This window comes from Rana temporaria, chromosome 8 (assembly GCF_905171775.1).
Source record: "Rana temporaria chromosome 8, aRanTem1.1, whole genome shotgun sequence".
Taxonomy (NCBI): Eukaryota; Metazoa; Chordata; class Amphibia; order Anura; family Ranidae; genus Rana; species Rana temporaria.
Window position 1 is genome coordinate 1,612,565 of NC_053496.1, and position 19,461 is coordinate 1,632,025.

At 49.1% G+C, this 19,461-nt stretch overlaps 1 protein-coding gene across 1 annotated transcript in view; it reads right to left on the reverse strand.

Annotated features, from left to right (window-relative positions):
* The window catches only part of NOP2 (NOP2 nucleolar protein), a 29,365-nt gene extending 17,097 nt beyond the window's left edge, over positions 1–12,268 (reverse strand). Inside the window, exons 1-6 of the mRNA XM_040361183.1 lie at positions 12,102–12,268; positions 11,336–11,375; positions 8,692–8,786; positions 6,305–6,672; positions 3,264–3,313; positions 779–873 (exon numbers count right to left, since the gene is read on the reverse strand). Of these exons, the coding sequence (XP_040217117.1) occupies positions 779–873; positions 3,264–3,313; positions 6,305–6,672; positions 8,692–8,786; positions 11,336–11,375; positions 12,102–12,207 (754 nt within the window). The 5' untranslated portion in view covers positions 12,208–12,268. The remainder of the gene's footprint in view (positions 1–778; positions 874–3,263; positions 3,314–6,304; positions 6,673–8,691; positions 8,787–11,335; positions 11,376–12,101) is intronic.
* Positions 12,269–19,461: the final 7,193 nt, after the last annotated feature.

Below are 19,461 nucleotides of genomic sequence, written 5' to 3' on the forward strand. Positions count from 1 at the left end.
AGGTGCTCTGGTCACATGACACCAAAATGTAACTTTTTGACCGCTATGCGTGGGGAAAAATAACACTGCACATCACCCTGAACACACCATCCCCACTGTGAAACATGGTGGTGGCAGCATCATGTGGTGGGGATGCTTTTCTTCAGCAGGGACAGGGAAGCTGGTCAGAGTTGATGGGAAGATGGATGGAGACAAATACAGGACAATCTTAGAAGAAAAGACTTGAGACCGGGGGGGAGGGGGTTCACCTTCCAGCAGGACAACGACCCTAAAGTACAGCCAGAGCTACAATGGAAGGGTTTAGATCAAATCTGACAGAGACAGAGATATTTTACAGAGAAGAAGAATGGAGGAGAAATGTTCCTCTCTAGATGTGCAAAGCTGGTAGAGACCCCCCCAAAAAGACTTGTAGAGAAAGGGGGTTCTACAAAGTATTGACTCCGGGGGGCGCCATACAAATGCCCCTCCCCCCACACTTTTCACAGATTTATTTGTATCATTTTCCTTCCACTTCACAATTATGTGACACTTTGTGTCTCTCACATAAAATCCCAATAAATACATTTACGTTTTTGGTTGTAACATGAGAAAGTGTGGGGAATTTCAAGGGGTATGAATACTTTTTCAAGGCACTGCACATAGCGGAGCTCCTCCTCACTACAACAAGAGGAGTGAGACTCCATGGCTGATCTATGGGAATTGCAAAGCCAGATCCAACCCGCCTGCACCCATCTCCCCCACCAGTAGGTGTCAGCACTGAGCGCACAGACAAGGATACGCTCGTTTTCCATCTCCTCCGAGGTTGGCAAGGTGAAGTGCTCCTCGGCATCGACATTCAGCTGGAGATCGGAATCTTGTCTCTTCTCCTTCTCCCTGCAATGGATAAAGAATTAGAAACAATTCCAGGAGCCGAACCTCTTTATTCATTTACACAACTTCTCCATCGTCATAAAAATCGGGAATCAGCCGCACCGCGCCCATTCTGAACTCTGCCAGGAGGGCCGGATCTGGAGATCTCACAAGTGGATGGAAACCTCGGACATGAAATCTCAACAAAGAATATCCTTCTATAGTGTGTACTTGTCTCAGTCCAGAGCACTGAGTCCATTTCTGTCTGCTGCTTCCTTCTTCTGCCATCTGTGCGAGTCTCCTCCCCCCTGCGGCCATCTGCACGAGTCTCCTCCCCCCTGCGGCCATCTGTGCGAGTCTCCTCCTCCCTCCCCCTCTGCACGAGTCTACTCCCCCCGCGGCCATCTGCACGAGTCTCCTCCCCCCGCGGCCATCTGCACGAGTCTCCTCCCCCCCCGCGGCCATCTGCACGAGTCTCCTCCCCCCCGCGGCCATCTGCACGAGTCTCCTCCCCCCCCGCGGCCATCTGCACGAGTCTCCCCCCCCCCCCCCCCCCGCGGCCATCTGCACGAGTCTCCTCCCCCCCCAGCGGCCATCTGCACGAGTCTCCTCCCCCCCCCCACGGCCATCTGCACAAGTCTCCTCCCCCCTAGGGCCATCTGCACAAGTCTCCTCCCCCCCCCGCGGCCATCTGCACAAGTCTCCTCCCCCCTAGGGCCATCTGCACAAGTCTCCTCCCCCCTAGGGCCATCTGCACAAGTCTCCTCCCCCCTAGGGCCATCTGCACAAGTCTCCTCCCCCCTAGGGCCATCTGCACAAGTCTCCTCCCCCCTAGGGCCATCTGCACAAGTCTCCTCCCCCCTAGGGCCATCTGCACAAGTCTCCTCCCCCCTAGGGCCATCTGCACAAGTCTCCTCCCCCCTAGGGCCATCTGCACGAGTCTCCTCCCCTAGACCAGTGTTTCCCAACTCCAGTCCTCAAGGCACACCAACAGGTCATGTTTTCAGGCTTTCCATTATTTTGCACAGGTGATTTGATCAGTTTCACTGCCTTGGTAATTACCACGGCCGTTTCATCTGAGGGAAATCCTGAAAACATGACCTGTTGGTGTGCCTTGAGGACTGAAGTTGGGAAACACTGATCTAGACCTCCTCTGTAACTCAAAAGATCCAACCTGTAGAATTTTTTTAAACGTCGCCTATGGAGATTTTAAAGGGTAAAAGTTTGTCGGCATTCCACGAGCGGACGCAACTTTGAAGCGTGACGTGTTGGGTATCAATTTACTCGGCGTAACATTATCTTTCACAATATAAAAAAAAATTGGGCTAACTTTACTGTTGTCTTATTTTTTTTAATTAAAAAAAGTTAATTTTTTCCCCAAAAAAGTGCACTTGTATGACCGCTGCGCAAATACGGTGTGACAGAAAGTATTGCAACGACCGCCATTTTATTCTCTAGGGTGTTAGAATAAAAAATATATATAATGTTTGGGGGTTCGAATTAGAGGGAAGGAGATGGCAGTGAAAAAACACATTAGAATTGCTAGAACTGTTTTACTTGTAATGCTAAACGGCCACAAGATGGCGCCAGATCACAGAACATCGCAAAGCCGCGGCCTCAATTACCGGTGTGGGCGCACGGAGACACAGGATCCTGCGTCTCCGTGCGTCCCCACCTCCCCCGCAGAGCAATCGCGGCGGGCCTGTGTCGCATGTGACCTGGTGCCCGCCGCCTAAGCTTCCTTCTGTGAAGGCCGCGGCCTCAAAAATCCGGGCGCCCGGTCGCAATTGCAACAAGAAAGTGTGACCTGGTGCCCGCGCCCACCAGTAATTGAGGCCGCGGCCTAAGCTTCCTTCTGTGAAGGCCACGGGCCTCAATTACTGGCAGGCGCCAGGTCACAATTTCTAGTCCGCAATTGCGACCGGGCGCCCGGATTTTGTTGAGCCCTGTTATAACTAATCTCCTCTTGCCCTGCCTGCGCCCTCCCCCTTAAGCTGCGTGCCCAGCCTCCCCCCCCCCCAGATTCCACATGTGCACAAATGTGCCGTGGGTCTTCAGGTTTCCGATAGCTCGGAAGTTTCCCCTGTACATGGGCGCACGCGCATGGCAGTTTCCCGGCAAAGGCCGGTAAAAGGAACCCCGGAACTTCCCCGTCTTTGGGCACATGCAGAAATAGCCCTGCGCCAGCACAGATATGATGAAGGCTTCTGCCTGGATATCGGGCCCTTCAGCCTATCTGTGCGGGGGCCATAATGGCGGCAAAGAAGGGGGGGGGGGGTGGTGAGGATCCTCCAACTGTCCTTCCTGGACATGGGTTTTGCACATGTAATAAAAAAAGAAAAGACACATAGAACAGGAGGGCGAAGTCTCGTCCAAAAACGCCCAGAATAGAGGAAGTGATGTGCGTTTCTTACCTCTGCATCTTTTTCTTCTCTTTCCCGGCGGCCTTCTCTATCGGAAGAAGCTAAAATAAGAGAACAGAACGTCAAAGGCCACATTCACACGTCCGCCCCGAAGGTTATACGTGCGCAATGGTGCGTTGGCAAAATGAATGGAACCCCAACACACTAAGGGCAGGGGGGGCAACCTGGGGGCCCTCCAGCCGCTGTGGAACTACATTTCCCATGAGGCATTGCAAGGCTGGCAGGTACAATGACTTCCAGAGGCATGATGGGACTTGTAGTTCTGCAACAGCTGGAGGGTCACAGGTTGCCTCCCCCTGCACTAAGGACTTGCTTACAGCTGAAGCCACGTTTTTACGCCAACCACCTCCCCCTGTTAGGCTGCTTTCACACTGAGGCGTGCAGCCGCGGTGACGGTATAGCCGCGCTATTTGTAGCGCGGCTATACCGTTGTATTTACCGCGATATTCGGGCGATAGCGGTGAGGTTTTAACCCCCGCTAGCGTCCGAAAAAGGGTTAATACCCCCCGCGTTGCGGGCGGTATTACCGCGGTTTCCTATTGATTTCAATGGGAAGGCGCGGTATAGGAGTGGTGAACACACCGCTCCTATACCGCGGTAAAGATGCGGCTAGCAGGACTTTTGGAGCGCTCCCGCTAGCGCACCGCTTCAGTGTGAAAGCCTTCGGCCTTTCACATTGAACACTACAGGGCAGGTTTTTTCATGCGGTATAGCAGCGCTATTTTTAGCGCTGTACCGCATAAAAAACGCCTCAATGTGAAAGGGGCCTTATGGTTTGTGGGCATCGCCTTCCACGCGAGCCACTCATCTGAATGGAGTTGTGTCAACGCAGCGCGATTTTTAAGGGGGCGACAATAATACCGAACTGCCGCTAAAACATCTTCTCAAAAAAAAAAAAAAAAAAATTAATAAATAAATCGCTCTTCAGAGGGCAAATAAAGTTTCTTGTGATAAAAAGCACAACGGCTCTCATTGGCTGGCTCTACAAAAAAACAAAAGGGGAGTGCCCCCTCAAAAATGTGGGTCCCACATGTATAAAGAACAATTAAAAACGTAAAATTCATATTGGTCCAAACTACATCACAGAACAGCCAACGCATTTGGGGAGCCCCCCAAACACCCCCCCCCTCTTCTCCAGGGATAAAACATAAAAGGGTAATCAGTGGCAAAAATCATCAAGACTTAAAAGCGGAGGTCCTCACGAAAATGGAACTCCCGCTTTTCGGAACCCTCCCCCCCCCTCCGGTGGGAGTGCAGATAATACAGGTATGTGCACCCACTTCGGGGCACAGACTCCCAGGCTGGTCACGCCCCACCCCCCCGTGTTCTGGGAAACACACAGGTCCCAGAGGACTGCGGGGATCACTGAGGACGAGCCACGCTACTCGCGCATGCGCAGTAGGGAACCGGGAAGTGAAGCCGCAACGCTTCAATTCCCGATTCCCTCACCGAGGATGGCGGCTGGTGCAGCTGAGGGGCGAGCGCTTGCTCATCCTCAGCTGCCGACATGGCGGGCACCCTGAACAGGTAAGTGTCCATTTATTAAAAGTCAGCAGCTGCCGTGTTTGTAGCTGCCGGCTTTTAATAGGAGTCCTGCGAGCAGCATCTTTGGGGCGGTGCGGGAGTGCTGTATACATCGCTGTATACACCTCTCCTAAACCGCCCCCGCCATTTAAATGAATGGGCAGCTCTGCCAAAGTCGCCCGAGAAGCACTCCGGCAGCACCGCAACACGGGCGCATTTAACCTTTTCTTCGGCCGCTGGCAGGGGTTAAAAAGCGCCGCCGCTAGCGGCCCGAAAAGCGTCACTATAAGGCTGCATTCACACCTGAGCGTAGCGTTTTTTACTGCGACAAAACGCAGTGTTTCTTACTGCGATTTTGTACAGGTCTAGGGTCACCAATGTAAAACGCCCAAATACACTCAATTCGAGCGACAAAAAAGGGTCCAGAACTTGTTTGGGCTTCAGCCGTTCGGCGTCAGGCGTTTTGGAGCGGAGAGTAGGGAATAGGGAATAATGTATTTTTTCCCCTCTAGCGTATTTGAGCGTCGCGCTTCAGGCGACAAAACGCTCAGGTGTGAATGCAGCCTAAGAGCAGTAAAGCAGGGCTTTACCACCAACGCCGGCACTGCCCCAGCGCGAAAGTAACCTTAAAAGGGGAGTTCCGCCAAAGAAAAAAAATATATAAGTCAGCAGCTACAAATACTGCAGCTGCCGACTATTAAATATAGAAGCTTACCTGTCCTGCGCACCCGCGATGTCGGCATCTGAAGCCGATCTGTCCCTCGGGTGCTGCCGCCATCTCCACTAAGGGAATCAGGAAGTGAAGCCTTGTGGCTTCACCGCCAGGTTCCCCCTACTGCGCATGCGCGATCTCACTGGTCCCTGCGTGTCTCCCAGAAGACAGCGGGGGGCAGAGTAGGCGCCAGACGTGGCGTAGTTTGCCGCAGTGACCTATGCCTGGAAGTGGGAGCAAATACCTGGATTACACAGGTATCTGCTCCCTTCTGGAAGGTGCCAAACGTGATACCGGAGGGGGGGGGGGGGATTCCAAAAAGCGGAAGTCCCATTGTTGGGTGGAACTTTAATACAAGGACACTTCCCAGGGATCCAGCGATGTCCTCACCTGAACAGATTCTTCAATAGGCTCCCCCCACCGCAAAAAAAATCCAAATATGGAAATGGAGGGTGCAAACAAATGAAACTTCCGCACAACCAGTCTGTCAGATTTTTATTTTTTTTTGTATGCGACTGCTGCCGGCGGATATAGCCGCTAGCAGTAATCGCGCATCTCCTGGTGGCGACGGCTCCCCCTGCTGGGAGAACACAATAGCTCCGCGGGATTCCCTTATGTTTATGGTGGGAACAAGCGATTTTAATTTCCTGCAAACCAGGGAATGTAATAAAATCGCATCCTCTGCAGTCGCCCTGCATTGTTAGTTTTGCTTTGTAAACAGAATAAATGTAACAATCCGACTATTAATATGAAATATAAAAAATAGGTGAACAGGCCATTATAACACACGACTTACATCCTCTTTTTCATCGTCATCATCGTCCTCTTCTGAGGAGCCGCCAAAATCATCTTTTAGGTCATCGCTGTCTGAGAAATCCAGAGCACCGGGAGGAGGTTCATCATCACTCCCTTCTTCCTCCTCGCCGCTCTCCTCTTCGCCGCTCTCCTCCTCATCCTCCTCCTCCTCCTCACCCGGCTTCTTATCCCTGCTCTTCTTCTGCTCAAGCTTCTCCTCCCCGCTCTTTTCCATCTCCTCCTCCTCCTCACTCTCTTCTTCGCTCTCCTCCTTTCTCTTCTTCTTCGCAGGTTTCAGCCACTCCGCATTCTCATCGCTGAAGATGGCCGCCGGCTTCCTCTTCCCTTTCAGGTCCCCTGTGACGGCACCTAATGGAATAGTAAAAGGACTGTTAAGGAACAGCGAGAAAAAGTTCAACACTTAAAGAAAATTCTGTTGTAGTTTTTAGTGAAACAAACAAGTGTGGAGATCATCGCAGTCCATTGACCCTTCCTCCAGTCTTCAGGGGAAAGCCCGGCTCTCTCCGTACCTCTGTCCGGGCTTCCAGATGGAGAGCAGGAGGAAGAGTCTGCAGGAGCCGGACATGGCACCCGCCATCCGCTGATCACTCACCGTAAAATCCATTTCTCTTCCGTTCATAGACGGACACAGCCTTCTTTGACATTAGGGTTAAGCTTCTTCCTACCAGGAGAGTCGGATATAACCCTACTGTCAATGAAGGCTGTGTCCGTCTATGAACGGAAGAGAAAAAAAGGATTTTTGTACTCACCGTAAAATCCATTTCTCTGAGTTCATAGACGGACACAGCATCCTTTGACAGTAGGGTTATATCCGACTCTCCTGGTAGGAAGAAGCTTAACCCTAATGTCAAAGAAGGCTGTGTCCGTCTAACGGAAGAGAAATTACTACTTTTTTTTTTTATGGAGGATTTCACCTTTACCATTTCCGTCCCTTCTCCTCTACATCAGGATTTGTGTTTTATTCCTTTTTCCAAACAGAATTTTAGAGTTACTAAAAATTTTTAGAAACCCCAAAATGTGATCTATTTTGTAAAGGAAATTGTAAAATACGTCTATTGTATGTATTTTATATTTCCCATATATATCCTATTTTCCATATATATTTCCCATCTATTTTAAATTTTCCATTAAATCAATTTTCCATATATGCCATTTTCCATAAAAAAAATGGGATATATGGAAAATGAGATACATGGAAAATATAAAATACATGGAAAATAGGTTGTATGGAAAATATATGGGAAATGGGATTCATGGGAAATATTTTACATGGAAAATATAAAATACATAAAAAATGGGATATATGAATTTTATATTTTCCATGTAGAATATTTCTCATCTGTTTTATATTTCCCATTAATCCAATTTCCATACAACCTATTGTCCATATATTTTATATTTGCCATGTATCCCACTTCTTTGTATCCCACTTCCCCATGTATCCCACTTCCCCATGTATCCCACTTCCCCATGTATCCCACTTCCCCATGTATCCCACTTCCCATGTATCCCACTTCCCATGTATCCCACTTCCCCATGTATCCCACTTCCCCATGTATCCCACTTCCCCATGTATCCCACTTCCCCATGTATCCCACTTCCCCATGTATCCCACTTCCCCATGTATCCCACTTCCCATGTATCCCACTTCCCATGTATCCCACTTCCCATGTATCCCACTTCCCATGTATCCCACTTCCCATGTATCCCACTTCTCATGTATCCCACTTCTCATGTATCCCACTTCTCATGTATCCCACTTCTCATGTATCCCACTTCTCATGTATCCCACTTCCCATGTATCCCACTTCTCATGTATCCCACTTCTCATGTATCCCACTTCTCATGTATCCCACTTCCCATGTATCCCACTTCTCATGTATCCCATTTCCATATATTTAATATTTCCCATGTATCCCATTTTCTATGTTTGCCTACGTATTTTGCACACGGCACTAATAATGTTTTTATTCCATGTTTGCATTCTTTTGTGTCCCGATTAGAATTAGCCCCGCCTATGTTACGCCCCTTGTTACCATACAAGTACAATTGTAATACTAATGTGATCCCCCCTCCTCCTCCATCATGTGTATAAAACCATCAACTGCGCTGAATAAGCAGAACAATTGTTTGGAAGGATGGCGAGCGTCTTTTGTGTCTGTTCCCTCCTGCAGTAGTAATTATATATTTGGGAACCAATAATCAATATTAGGATAGGATTTGCCCACAATTTCCTGAAAGCAGAGGCCCTGGAGACTAAAATGGTGGCTGTTGCAATTCTCTATATGCGTTTAACAAATACAAATTTCCAGAAAGACGGGACAGTCGCTGGCTGGGATGGTGAAAACCACGCCGGCCTCTCCTTACCGTTCTGTTTGGGTTCCGGTTTGCTGATCTTTACTTTGGGTTCCGGTTTGCTGATCTTTACTTTCTCTTCCTCGGCTTTTCTTCTTCTGGCGGCTCTATAATGGGGGAGGGGTCACAAAAAGAAAATGTAAGACGGACAAACATTTGCACAACATACGTATAAAAAACAAAACAAGACAAAAAAAAAACAATGTTTTTCATGCAGATTCGACCTGCCTAGGCTTGTTCACATAACGGGTGCAGAGAGAGGTGTGAACTCTCTGCAAAGACACAAAGAAAAACTTGGTTCTCTATGTGCCCTGTGCACACCACAACACTGCTGGAACATAAAATTCCCTGCAAGAACATAAAAAAAACACAAAACAAACACACACACACACACACAAAACTAACAAAACACAACAAAAACTCAAAACAGAAAAAAAAAACACACACAAAACAAAACACACAAAAAAACACACAAACACAAAGGAAAAACAAAAAAACACACAAAACCCCATTGTTCTCTGTGTTCTGTTCACAGCACAATGTTGTTTTTATCTCTGTGTAGAAAACACACGTTGCAGATTTCTGCACGGCAAAAGTCGGCTCGTGTGTTGGTGTGAGAAGGGCGCACACAGCAATGGTTGTAGGAAATCTCACGTCTCTGCGCTGCAAATGAGACCTCAAAGCGAATCTTTCCTGAGAGAGACGTGCCGATTCATCATTCCGGGAATACCTTCTGCGATGCTCTGCGATCCCGGTAAGTATACTGATAAGGACTGATCACTTTTCTGATACATAGACTTGTTACATTGTTTACCAACCAATGGCATCGCCACTCGTCTGCACAAGAGCAACACTCCATAGAAGTCTATGGCAAAGCTTGCTTGAAGCCTCAACCAAAGCCCCAACCAAAGCCTCAACCAACGCCCCAACCAACGCCCCAACCAAGGCCCCAACCAACGCCCCAACCAACGCCCCAACCAACGCCCCAACCAACGCCCCCAACCGAAGCCTCAGCCAAAGCCCCAACCGAAGCCTCAGCCAAAGCCCCAACCCGAAGCCTCAGCCAAAGCCCCAACCCGAAGCCTCAGCCAAAGCCCCAACCCGAAGCCTCAGCCAAAGCCCCAACCCGAAGCCTCAGCCAAAGCCCCAACCGAAGCCTCAACCAAAGCCCCAACCGAAGCCTCAGCCAAAGCCCCAACCGAAGCCTCAGCCAAAGCCCCAGCGAAGCCTCAGCCAAAGCCCCAGCGAAGCCTCAGCCAAAGCCCCAACCCGAAGCCTCAGCCAAAGCCCCAACCGAAGCCTCAACCAAAGCCCCACCGAAGCCTCAACCAAAGCCCCACCGAAGCCTCAACCAAAGCCCCACCGAAGCCTCAGCCAAAGCCCCAGCGAAGCCTCAGCCAAAGCCCCAGCGAAGCCTCAGCCAAAGCCCCAGCGAAGCCTCAGCCAAAGCCCCAGCGAAGCCTCAGCCAAAGCCCCAGCGAAGCCTCAGCCAAAGCCCCAGCGAAGCCTCAGCCAAAGCCCCAGCGAAGCCTCAGCCAAAGCCCCACCGAAGCCTCAACCAAAGCCCCACCGAAGCCTCATCGAAGCAAGGTGTAAACAGGACTGGTGACCATTTTATGTAGCGACGGAGCTTTTTGTCCGAAGCCTTGTTTTGAAGTAAAGTGTAAACTAACCCTAAGAGTCAGATTAGCCCATTACCAGTGTAAGAAAAACATAAAAATCCAGGATTTATAAACCACAATTTGTGTTTTTTTTTTTTTTTTGCAGAACACATTAAGAAAAATTTATAAAGAAATTCCATTTTGTTTTTACTTTTTTTTTTTATAGCAGAAAGTAAAAATCTATTTATTTATTTCAAACTTTTTCGATAATAAATCGCAAAAAGTTAAAATCCCTGAGGTGATTAAATACCATCAAAAGAAAGCTCTATTTTAATTTGGGTACAGTGTTAAAGCAGCGCAGTGCTGAATAGCAAAAAATGGCCTGGTCATGAAGGGGGTAAAATCTTCTGGAGCTCCACTGGTTAAAGGGGGTTGTAAACCCTCGAGATTTGCATTCTATGGTAAAAAAATAAATAAAAAATTGTAGCGCAGCACCCCCCACCCCCCTTTACTTACATGAACCCGATCGTTCCAGCGACAGGGATGAGCACAGCACATCCAGCCGCTGTCTCTGTCCTCATTGGCTGGATTGATAGCAGCAGGAGCCATTGGCTCCCGCTGCTGTAAATCATATCCAGTGACACGAGAGCCGGGGCCGAGTCCTGCTGTCTGTGTCAATGGCTTCAGCAGCAGGACTCAGGAGCGCGCCCGCACGGGTGCCCCCATGTAATGCGTGTCTCCCTGTGGGCACTCTAGAAGAGGAGGAGCCAGGAGCGCCGCCGGGGGGACCCCAGAAGAGGAGGAGCCAGGAGCGCCACCGGGGGGACCCCAGAAGAGGAGAAGCGGGGCTGCTCTGTGCAAAACCCTTACACAGAGGAGGAACCTTTACAACCCCTTTTAAATATTGCTTGTGTAAACATTGTTGCATCTTTCCTGATAATATTATTATTGGGCCTTTTTTCCTGTAAATCTTTAATAACAGATTATCAAAGAACAATCAAAAAATAATAATTTTTGAAACACTTAATAAATATAATGTAAAATTTCAGGCTCACCTTTGCCGGCCGCGACTTGACATGCGTTTCTGCTCCAAGTCTACAGGAAAATAAAAGATAGAATGGAATAAATCTCTAAAGAAAAGCTACAATGAGACATAATATAACAAGAAGCAGCACGTGGAGTGTGAAGGTCTCGGGTCGGGGTGGAGCGGGAAGGTCGCGGGTCGGAGCGGTGAAGGTCTCGGGTCGGGGTGGAGCGGGAAGGTCGCGGGTCGGGGTGGAGCGGGAAGGTCTCGGGTCGGGGTGGAGCGGGAAGGTCTCGGGTCGGGGTGGAGCGGGAAGGTCTCGGGTCGGGGTGGAGCGGGAAGGTCTCGGGTCGGAGCGGTGAAGGTCTCGGGTCGGAGCGGTGAAGGTCTCGGGGCGGAGCGGGAAGGTCTCGGGGCGGAGCGGGAAGGTCTCGGGGCGGAGCGGGAAGGTCTCGGGGCGGAGCGGGAAGGTCTCGGGGCGGAGCGTGAAGGTCTCGGGTCGGAGCGGGAAGGTCTCGGGGCGGAGCGGGAAGGTCTCGGGGCGGAGCGGGGAAGGTCTCGGGTCGGAGCGGGGAAGGTCTCGGGTCGGAGCGGGGAAGGTCTCGGGTCGGAGTGGTGAAGGTCTCGGGGGTGGAGCGTGAAGGTCTCGGGTCGGAGCGTGAAGGTCTCGGGGGGTGGAGCGTGAAGGTCTCGGGTCGGAGCGTGAAGGTCTCGGGTCGGAGCGTGAAGGTCTCGGGTCGGAGCGTGAAGGTCTCGGGTTAAGTTGTACCGCACGCGCTCAGAAGGTCGCCACTCACCGTCACTCAGGATTGTGCTCAGCTCATTCTCCGCTCCGGGCTGCTTTCTGGATTTCCGGCCCGGCCCGCGAGGAACCTTCCTCAGGGGGTCCAATTTCCTTCCCATGATGTCACTGCAGGGATGTTGTGAAGATTCCGATTAGCTGTGAAAATATAAAAGGAGGAGGATCGCGTTACCGGCTAATTTTTTCCTGACAGTTCCACTGAGCAGCAGGAGAAGCGGGCCCTGCAAACTTCCTGTCTGCATGACTGAAAAGGGAAGTTGCCCTTTAGACCCCGATGCAGGCTGGGAGCTTCACCCCGGGGTATGAGACTGCGGGGTGTTCAGGGGGAGGGGCACAGGTGCGTCGTTCAGCCTCGCTGCTGGCAGCCCGTCAAACTCTATAGGAGGGTGACAGCTGCTGCAGAGGAAGGTGCGCCTAGTAGTACCGCCTCAGGCCCCTTTCACACTTGTGTGACTTGGGAATGCAAAGTCGCATGACAAGTTGTTCCCCCCGATCTCCAATGAGTGCCGTTCATATCTGTGCGACTTCAAGCGGCAAGACGATAAAAAAAAATCCTGCCAGCCGCTGGAAGGGCGGTGAATACACCCCGCCTAAAGCGCCCCTGCCCATTGAAATGAATGCGCAGCGCGGCCGAACTGCCAACAAAGCCGCGCTGCGCGGACGGTTTTAACCTTTTTTTTTTGGCCGCTCGGGGTGTTAAAAGCGTCCCGCTAGCGGCGCTTTAGCGCCAACGTCCCAGTATGAAAGGGCTCTTAGAGCTGCAGGATTCTGGCTAAAATGAGAATCGCGATTTTTTTTTTGTTGCTTAAAATAAAGAATACGATTCTCGCGGCGTAACATCATCTTTCATATTATACAAAAAAATTGGCGTAACTTTACTGCTTCGTTTTTTTTTTTTTTTTAATCATTAACCGGTTAAGCCCCGGGCCATTGTGCAGGTTAAGGACCAGGCCCCTTTTTGCGATTCGGCACTGCGTCGCTTTAACAGACAATTGCGCGGTCGTGCGACGTGGCTCCCAAACAAAATTGGCATCCTTTTTTCCCCACAAATAGAGCTTTCTTTTGGTGGTATTTGATCACCTCTGCGGTTTTTATTTTTTGCGCTATAAACAAAAATAGAGAGACAATTTTGAAAAAAATGCAATATTTTTTACTTTTTGCTATAATAAATATCCCCAAAAATATATAAAAAAATGTTTTTCCTCAGTTTAGTCCGATACGTATTCTTCTACATATTGGTAAAAAAAATCGCAATACGCGTTTATCGATTGGTTTGCGCAAAATTTATAGCGTTTAAACCGATCGCGGGACACCGGCGGTGATCGGGTCCGCGGGACGCTCGCGACCCCACGACTGGGCTCTTAAAGAGACACGTACAGGTACGCGATTGTGCCCAGCCGTGCCATTCTGCCGACGTATATCGGCGTGAGGAGGTCCTTAAGTGGTTAACCGCTTCCATACCAGGCCTATTCTGGCACTTCTCTCCTTCATGTAAAAATCAAATTTTTTTTTTGCTAGAAAATTAATCAGAACCCCCCAAACATTATATATATATTTATTTTTTTTAGCAGACACCCTAGGGAATAAAATGGCGGTCATTGCAACTTTTTTTTCCCTCGCACGGTATTTGCGCAATGATTTTCAAACTCTTTTTTTTGGGGAAAAAAAAACAGTTTCATGAATTAAAAAAATAACAAAGCAGTAAAGTTAGCCCAATTTTGTTGTATAACGTGAAAGATGATGTTACGCCGAGTAAATAGATACCCAACAAGTCACGCTTTAAAATTGCGCACACTCATGGAACGGCGCCAAACTTTGGTACTTAAAAATCTCCATAGGCGAACACTTTAACAGTTTTTACAGGTTACTATTTTCGAGTTTCAGAGGTGGTCTAGCGCTAGAATTGTTGCACACGCTCTAACGCACGCAACGATACCTCACATGTGGGGTTTGAACGGCGTTTACATATGTGGGCGGGACTTGCATGCGTGTTCGCTTCTGAGTGCGAGGTAACGGGGACAGGGGCGTTTTGAAAAAAGAAAATATTAATTGTATTTTTATTTTACTTAATTTTTTTTATTTTTTCATTTTTATTTTTGTATGACTTTTATTCCTATTACAAGTAATGTAAACATCCCTTGTAATAGGAATCAGTGTGCGACAGGTCCTCTTTATGGAGAGAGGCGGGGTCAATAAGACCTTCCCCTCCCCCCACATCTCTCCTCCAGGCTGGAAAGCATGAGATCGGTGAAAAACAAAAACACAAATCCCATGCCGACAGCCGCGATTGCGGCTTTGTTTACTTCCGGGTATTGGGCGTGACGTCATAACGTTGCGCCCGGGCCTCCGACGGTCATAGAGATGACTGGTGACCATCTGGTCATCTCTATGCTTTCCAGGCAGCGCCGGCCGATTCGCTCTCCGGACCCCCGATGGCACGGGAGAGCCCGGAGAAGCACCGGATGGCGGCGGGAGACGTCCCCTCCCGCTGCCTATAAGAATGATCAAGCGGCGGAACTGCCTCTTTGATCATTCTTACCATGCGCAGAATCGGCGGCTGAAGACGTGATATCTGAATGATGCCTTTAGCTCCTCCCATCATTCAGATATCACCGCACAAAGTGGAGGACGTCATATGACGCCCTCCGGTGGACAAGTGGTTAAAGGTACCATTTTTATTTTCCCTAAATATCTTCCTTTCCCTCAGTGCCGTCCTCCTTCACTTACCTCATCCTTCCATTTTGTTTTTAAATGTCCTTATTTCTTCTGAGAAATCCTCACTTCCTGTTCTTCTGTCTGTAACTCCACACAGTAATGCGAGGCTTTCTCCCTGGTGTGGAGTGTCCTGCTCACCCCTCCCTTGGACTACAGGAGAGTCAGGACGCCCACTAACACACAGATCCTTTCTCTATCTGCAAAGTAGAGAGCGTCCTGACTCTCCTGCTCGCCCCCTTAAGAGGTTTTCTCCACACCAGGGAGAAAGCTTCGCATTACTGTGTGGAGTTACAGACAGAAGAACAGGAAGTGAGGATTTCTCAGAAGAAATAAGGACATTGGAAGGATGAGGTAAGTGAAGGAGGACGGCACACATCACGGGGGGGAGGGGTTTGCAGGACGATGATGTCAGCATGAGCATTTTGGCCACACCCACTGTTTGTTGCGGCACGCTATACGCACCGCAATACTATTCTCCTTGGGGCACCCGAAAAGGTATCCCAGGCTGTTAAGTGTTCAGGTTTGGCTTAAAGAAAAAGGTGGTGGTGGCGGCACCCCTCCCCACCGTGTCACCAGAAGATCTTAGGTTGTCACCAGAACAGGAATAGAGTGGGAAATCTAATGGGGACGCAACTTCTAGGCTTCTCTCACTTTGGAGGAGGATTTCCTCACTTCCTGTTTCGGTTAGGGGACAGGAAGTGAAGGGGAATCCCCCCCAATGGGGACACAGATGGTAAAGAAAACCTGACAGGGGTTATAATCCCCCCCCCATCCACAAATGACAAAGTTCTGCTGTAAAGCGGATGAACTCCCTCCATGGGGTATTTCCAGCCCCCCCAGTGATATGAAGAGGGGTGGGCAGATAATAAATGGGTGTCCCCAATAAAGTGCCCCCCTCCCATAGTGCTGTCATGCATGTCCATTCCCTACAGTCCTCTGCTGTGTGATATCGAGGCCTCGGAGCCCCCCCATCCCTGGCTGTGATCCCCCTCATCCCTGGCTGTGAACCCCCCTCCATTACCTGCTCCGCAGCTCCTTCTCTCTCACGTGTTTCACACGAGGCGCCGGCCGATGACGTCAGGAAACCCCGCCCCCCTCTTCCAATCGCTTGCTGGAACTTCCGGTGAGCACTAGACGTCCCCAACCCGCGCGCGTCCTCCCCCATTGCTGCCGAACGTGTTTTGGTCTCCGACAAAATGGCGGCCAATGGAAAGTAAAAAAAAAAAGTGAATACAGACAGAGGGGGACGTGTCATCATTGACCCCTTCATTGCCGGGTTATCATTTTCCTCAGGGGGGGGGGGGGGGGGTGAATCCGGGGTGTGGGGCAAATTCCTCTACCCCCCACCATTAGGCCCGATTCACACCTCGATCGCCTCTCGGGGGTTCGTTCACACGGGACGATGAACCCTAAAAGCAGACTTTAACCCTTTCGCTGCCGTTTCATCTTTTTCATTTTTTTTTTGCGGGACGTGCCATGGCGGAACAGAGCAACGCGTGCAAAATGGAGCAGGAGCCTCTTTTGAGCAGCGTCTCATCTTGCGATTTGCCTAGGGTTGTCACCCGTCCCCCGGGCAGTTCACAGTTCAGGTTTTGGGTTTTGAATCACATGCCTGGGTTTCAGTCCACTTGAATCCCGGACACATTATTCAGGCTCTAAACTGGGTTTGACAGGAGGGCGAGGGGAGTGCCCAAAGGTGTCCCGGGTCTGTTACAATCCTATAAAACAAAATAAAAAGTGTTCGGGTTTGGTTTGAAGAAAAAGCAGCAACCCGAGATTTTCCGCCATTGGGTGTCTCAGAGCAAAATACAAACCATCACATTGTTTCCTAATGAAAACATTTTAAAAAGCGTAAAAACATAAGTTGTTTTTACACAATCTTTTGCTACAATTACATTGACCAGCATGGCTCACTTGCCCATTATGAAATAACATTATATTTAAAGTTTTTCTTTTTTTCTATTTTTATATATTGAGACCTGCTGGTCTGTTTTGAATTTTTTTTTAAAACAATGTCTCAAGTTTTCAATCTTGTATGCTCCTAGAACATTATCTTCATCACTTTTAAACCTTGTTTATCTCTCTCTCTCTCTCTCTTTCACTCATCTTTTCATTTAAACCCACATTACAATTATTTAATTTTCTGCCATCAGGTAGGATCGCTGGCAGCTATTTTAATTTTTGAAAGTCATTTCATGACACTGCGATAGGTGTCCTTTCCTCAGTTCTTTATTGTTTGCCCATTGGTTGTGAGTATTTAACCCGCTATTTCTAAACATTATTATACCCTAAACCAAATCATTCTTCTCATGTTTTTTTTTTGTTGTTTTGTTTCTTTTGCCCTTCTTTTGTTCTTTGGTCTTTTTCATTTTTTTGTTTTTTGCTTTTTGGACTTTTTAATCTGTTCCTACAGCACTAGATGCACCGCATGCTACCATAGCATCTGTTTGTGGCCAGGCTTGGAGCCTGGTATTGACCCTATCCCAGGGTCTACCCATCCATCCCTGCTCTCGGGAGTGCATGCGCCCTCCTCTCTGTTGGTCGGTTGGTAAGCTTCTTTGTTTGCCTCCCTTATTTTGGAAACTCTTTTGCCCTCAACCACACATATGTTCTATATATAGTACACATTATTACTTACATATTGCATAGCTAATCCTATGTATTCTGTTTTGTTCAGTTACAAACTTTATTTTCTTGGATCTTGCTTTCCCCTGAAGAAGCAAGTACTGCAAAACATGTTGAGAAGACGCGATCTCTACGTGCAGTAAAGCAGAATTATGTATTTTAATCACTATTATCTATTATATTAATTGAATTTTATTTTATATACTTTTAATAAAAATTTTGTATTTTAATAAAATTATTCTCTTTCTCATCATTACTGCCATATCCTGTGCACCGCAAATTATCCCCTTTTTTCCCTATTGTCTTTTCTAATAAGTTAGGGCCGTTCACACTGCTGCGTGGTGCGAGATCGCATTTGTGATTCACCCCGCACTGCAGTGCAAATCACATGCGATGTCTGTGCGATGCGAATTCAGCCATACAGATAGTATACAGATAGTATACAGAGAGTATACAGATAGTATACAGAGAGTATACAGAGAGTATACAGATAGTATACAGAGAGTATACAGATAGTATACAGAGAGTATACAGAGAGTATACAGATAGTATACAGAGAGTATACAGATAGTACGGCTGAATTCGCATTGCATTTGGACCAAACTCGCACAGGACCCTTTTTTTGGTCTGCAGCAGAATCGGATCATATGGGTTTTCAAACCCATGCCATCCAATTCCTGTATGTGTTCACACCCATGCGATCCGATTCCTGTATGTGTTCACACCCATGCCATCCAATTCCTGTATGTGTTCACACCCATGCCATCCAATTCCTGTATGTGTTCACACCCATGCCATCCAATTCCTGTATGTGTTCACGCCCATGCCATCCGATTCCTGTGGGTGTTCACACCCATGCCATCCAATTCCTTTATGTGTTCACACCCATGCCATCCGATTCCTGTGGGTGTTCACACCCATGCCATCCGATTCCTGTGAGTGTTCACGCCCATGCCATCCGATTCCTGTGAGTGTTCACGCCCATGCCATCCGATTCCTGTGAGTGTTCACGCCCATGCCATCCGATTCCTGTGGGTGTTCACACCCATGCCATCCAATTCCTTTATGTGTTCACACCCATGCCATCCGATTCCTGTGGGTGTTCACACCCATGCCATCCGATTCCTGTGAGTGTTCACGCCCATGCCATCCGATTCCTGTGAGTGTTCACGCCCATGCCATCCGATTCCTGTGAGTGTTCACGCCCATGCCATCCGATTCCTGTGGGTGTTCACACCCATGCCATCCAATTCCTTTATGTGTTCACACCCATGCCATCCGATTCCTGTGGGTGTTCACACCCATGCCATCCGATTCCTGTGGGTGTTCACACCCATGCCATCCGATTCCTGAGGGTGTTCACACCCATGCCATCCGATTCCTGTGGGTGTTCACACCCATGCGATCCGATTCCTGTGAGTGTTCACACCCATGCCATCCAATTCCTTTATGTGTTCACACCCATGCCATCCGATTCCTGTGGGTGTTCACGCCTATGCGATCCGATTCCTGTGGGTGTTCACACCCATGCCATCCGATTCCTGAGGGTGTTCACACCCATGCCATCCGATTCCTGAGGGTGTTCACACCCATGCCATCCGATTCCTGTGGGTGTTCACACCCATGCCATCCGATTCCTGTGGGTGTTCACACCCATGCCATCCGATTCCTGTGGGTGTTCACACCCATGCCATCCGATTCCTGTGGGTGTTCACACCCATGCCATCCGATTCCTGTGGGTGTTCACACCCATGCCATCCGATTCCTGTGGGTGTTCACACCCATGCCATCCGATTCCTGTGGGTGTTCACGCCTATGGGATCCGATTCCCGTGGGTGTTCAAACCCATGCGATCCGATTCCCGTGGGTGTTTACACCCATGCCATCCGATTCCTGTGGGTGTTCACACCCATGCCATCCGATTCCTGTATGTGTTCACACCCATGCCATCCGATTCCTGAGGGTGTTCACACCCATGCCATCCGATTCCTGAGGGTGTTCACACCCATGCCATC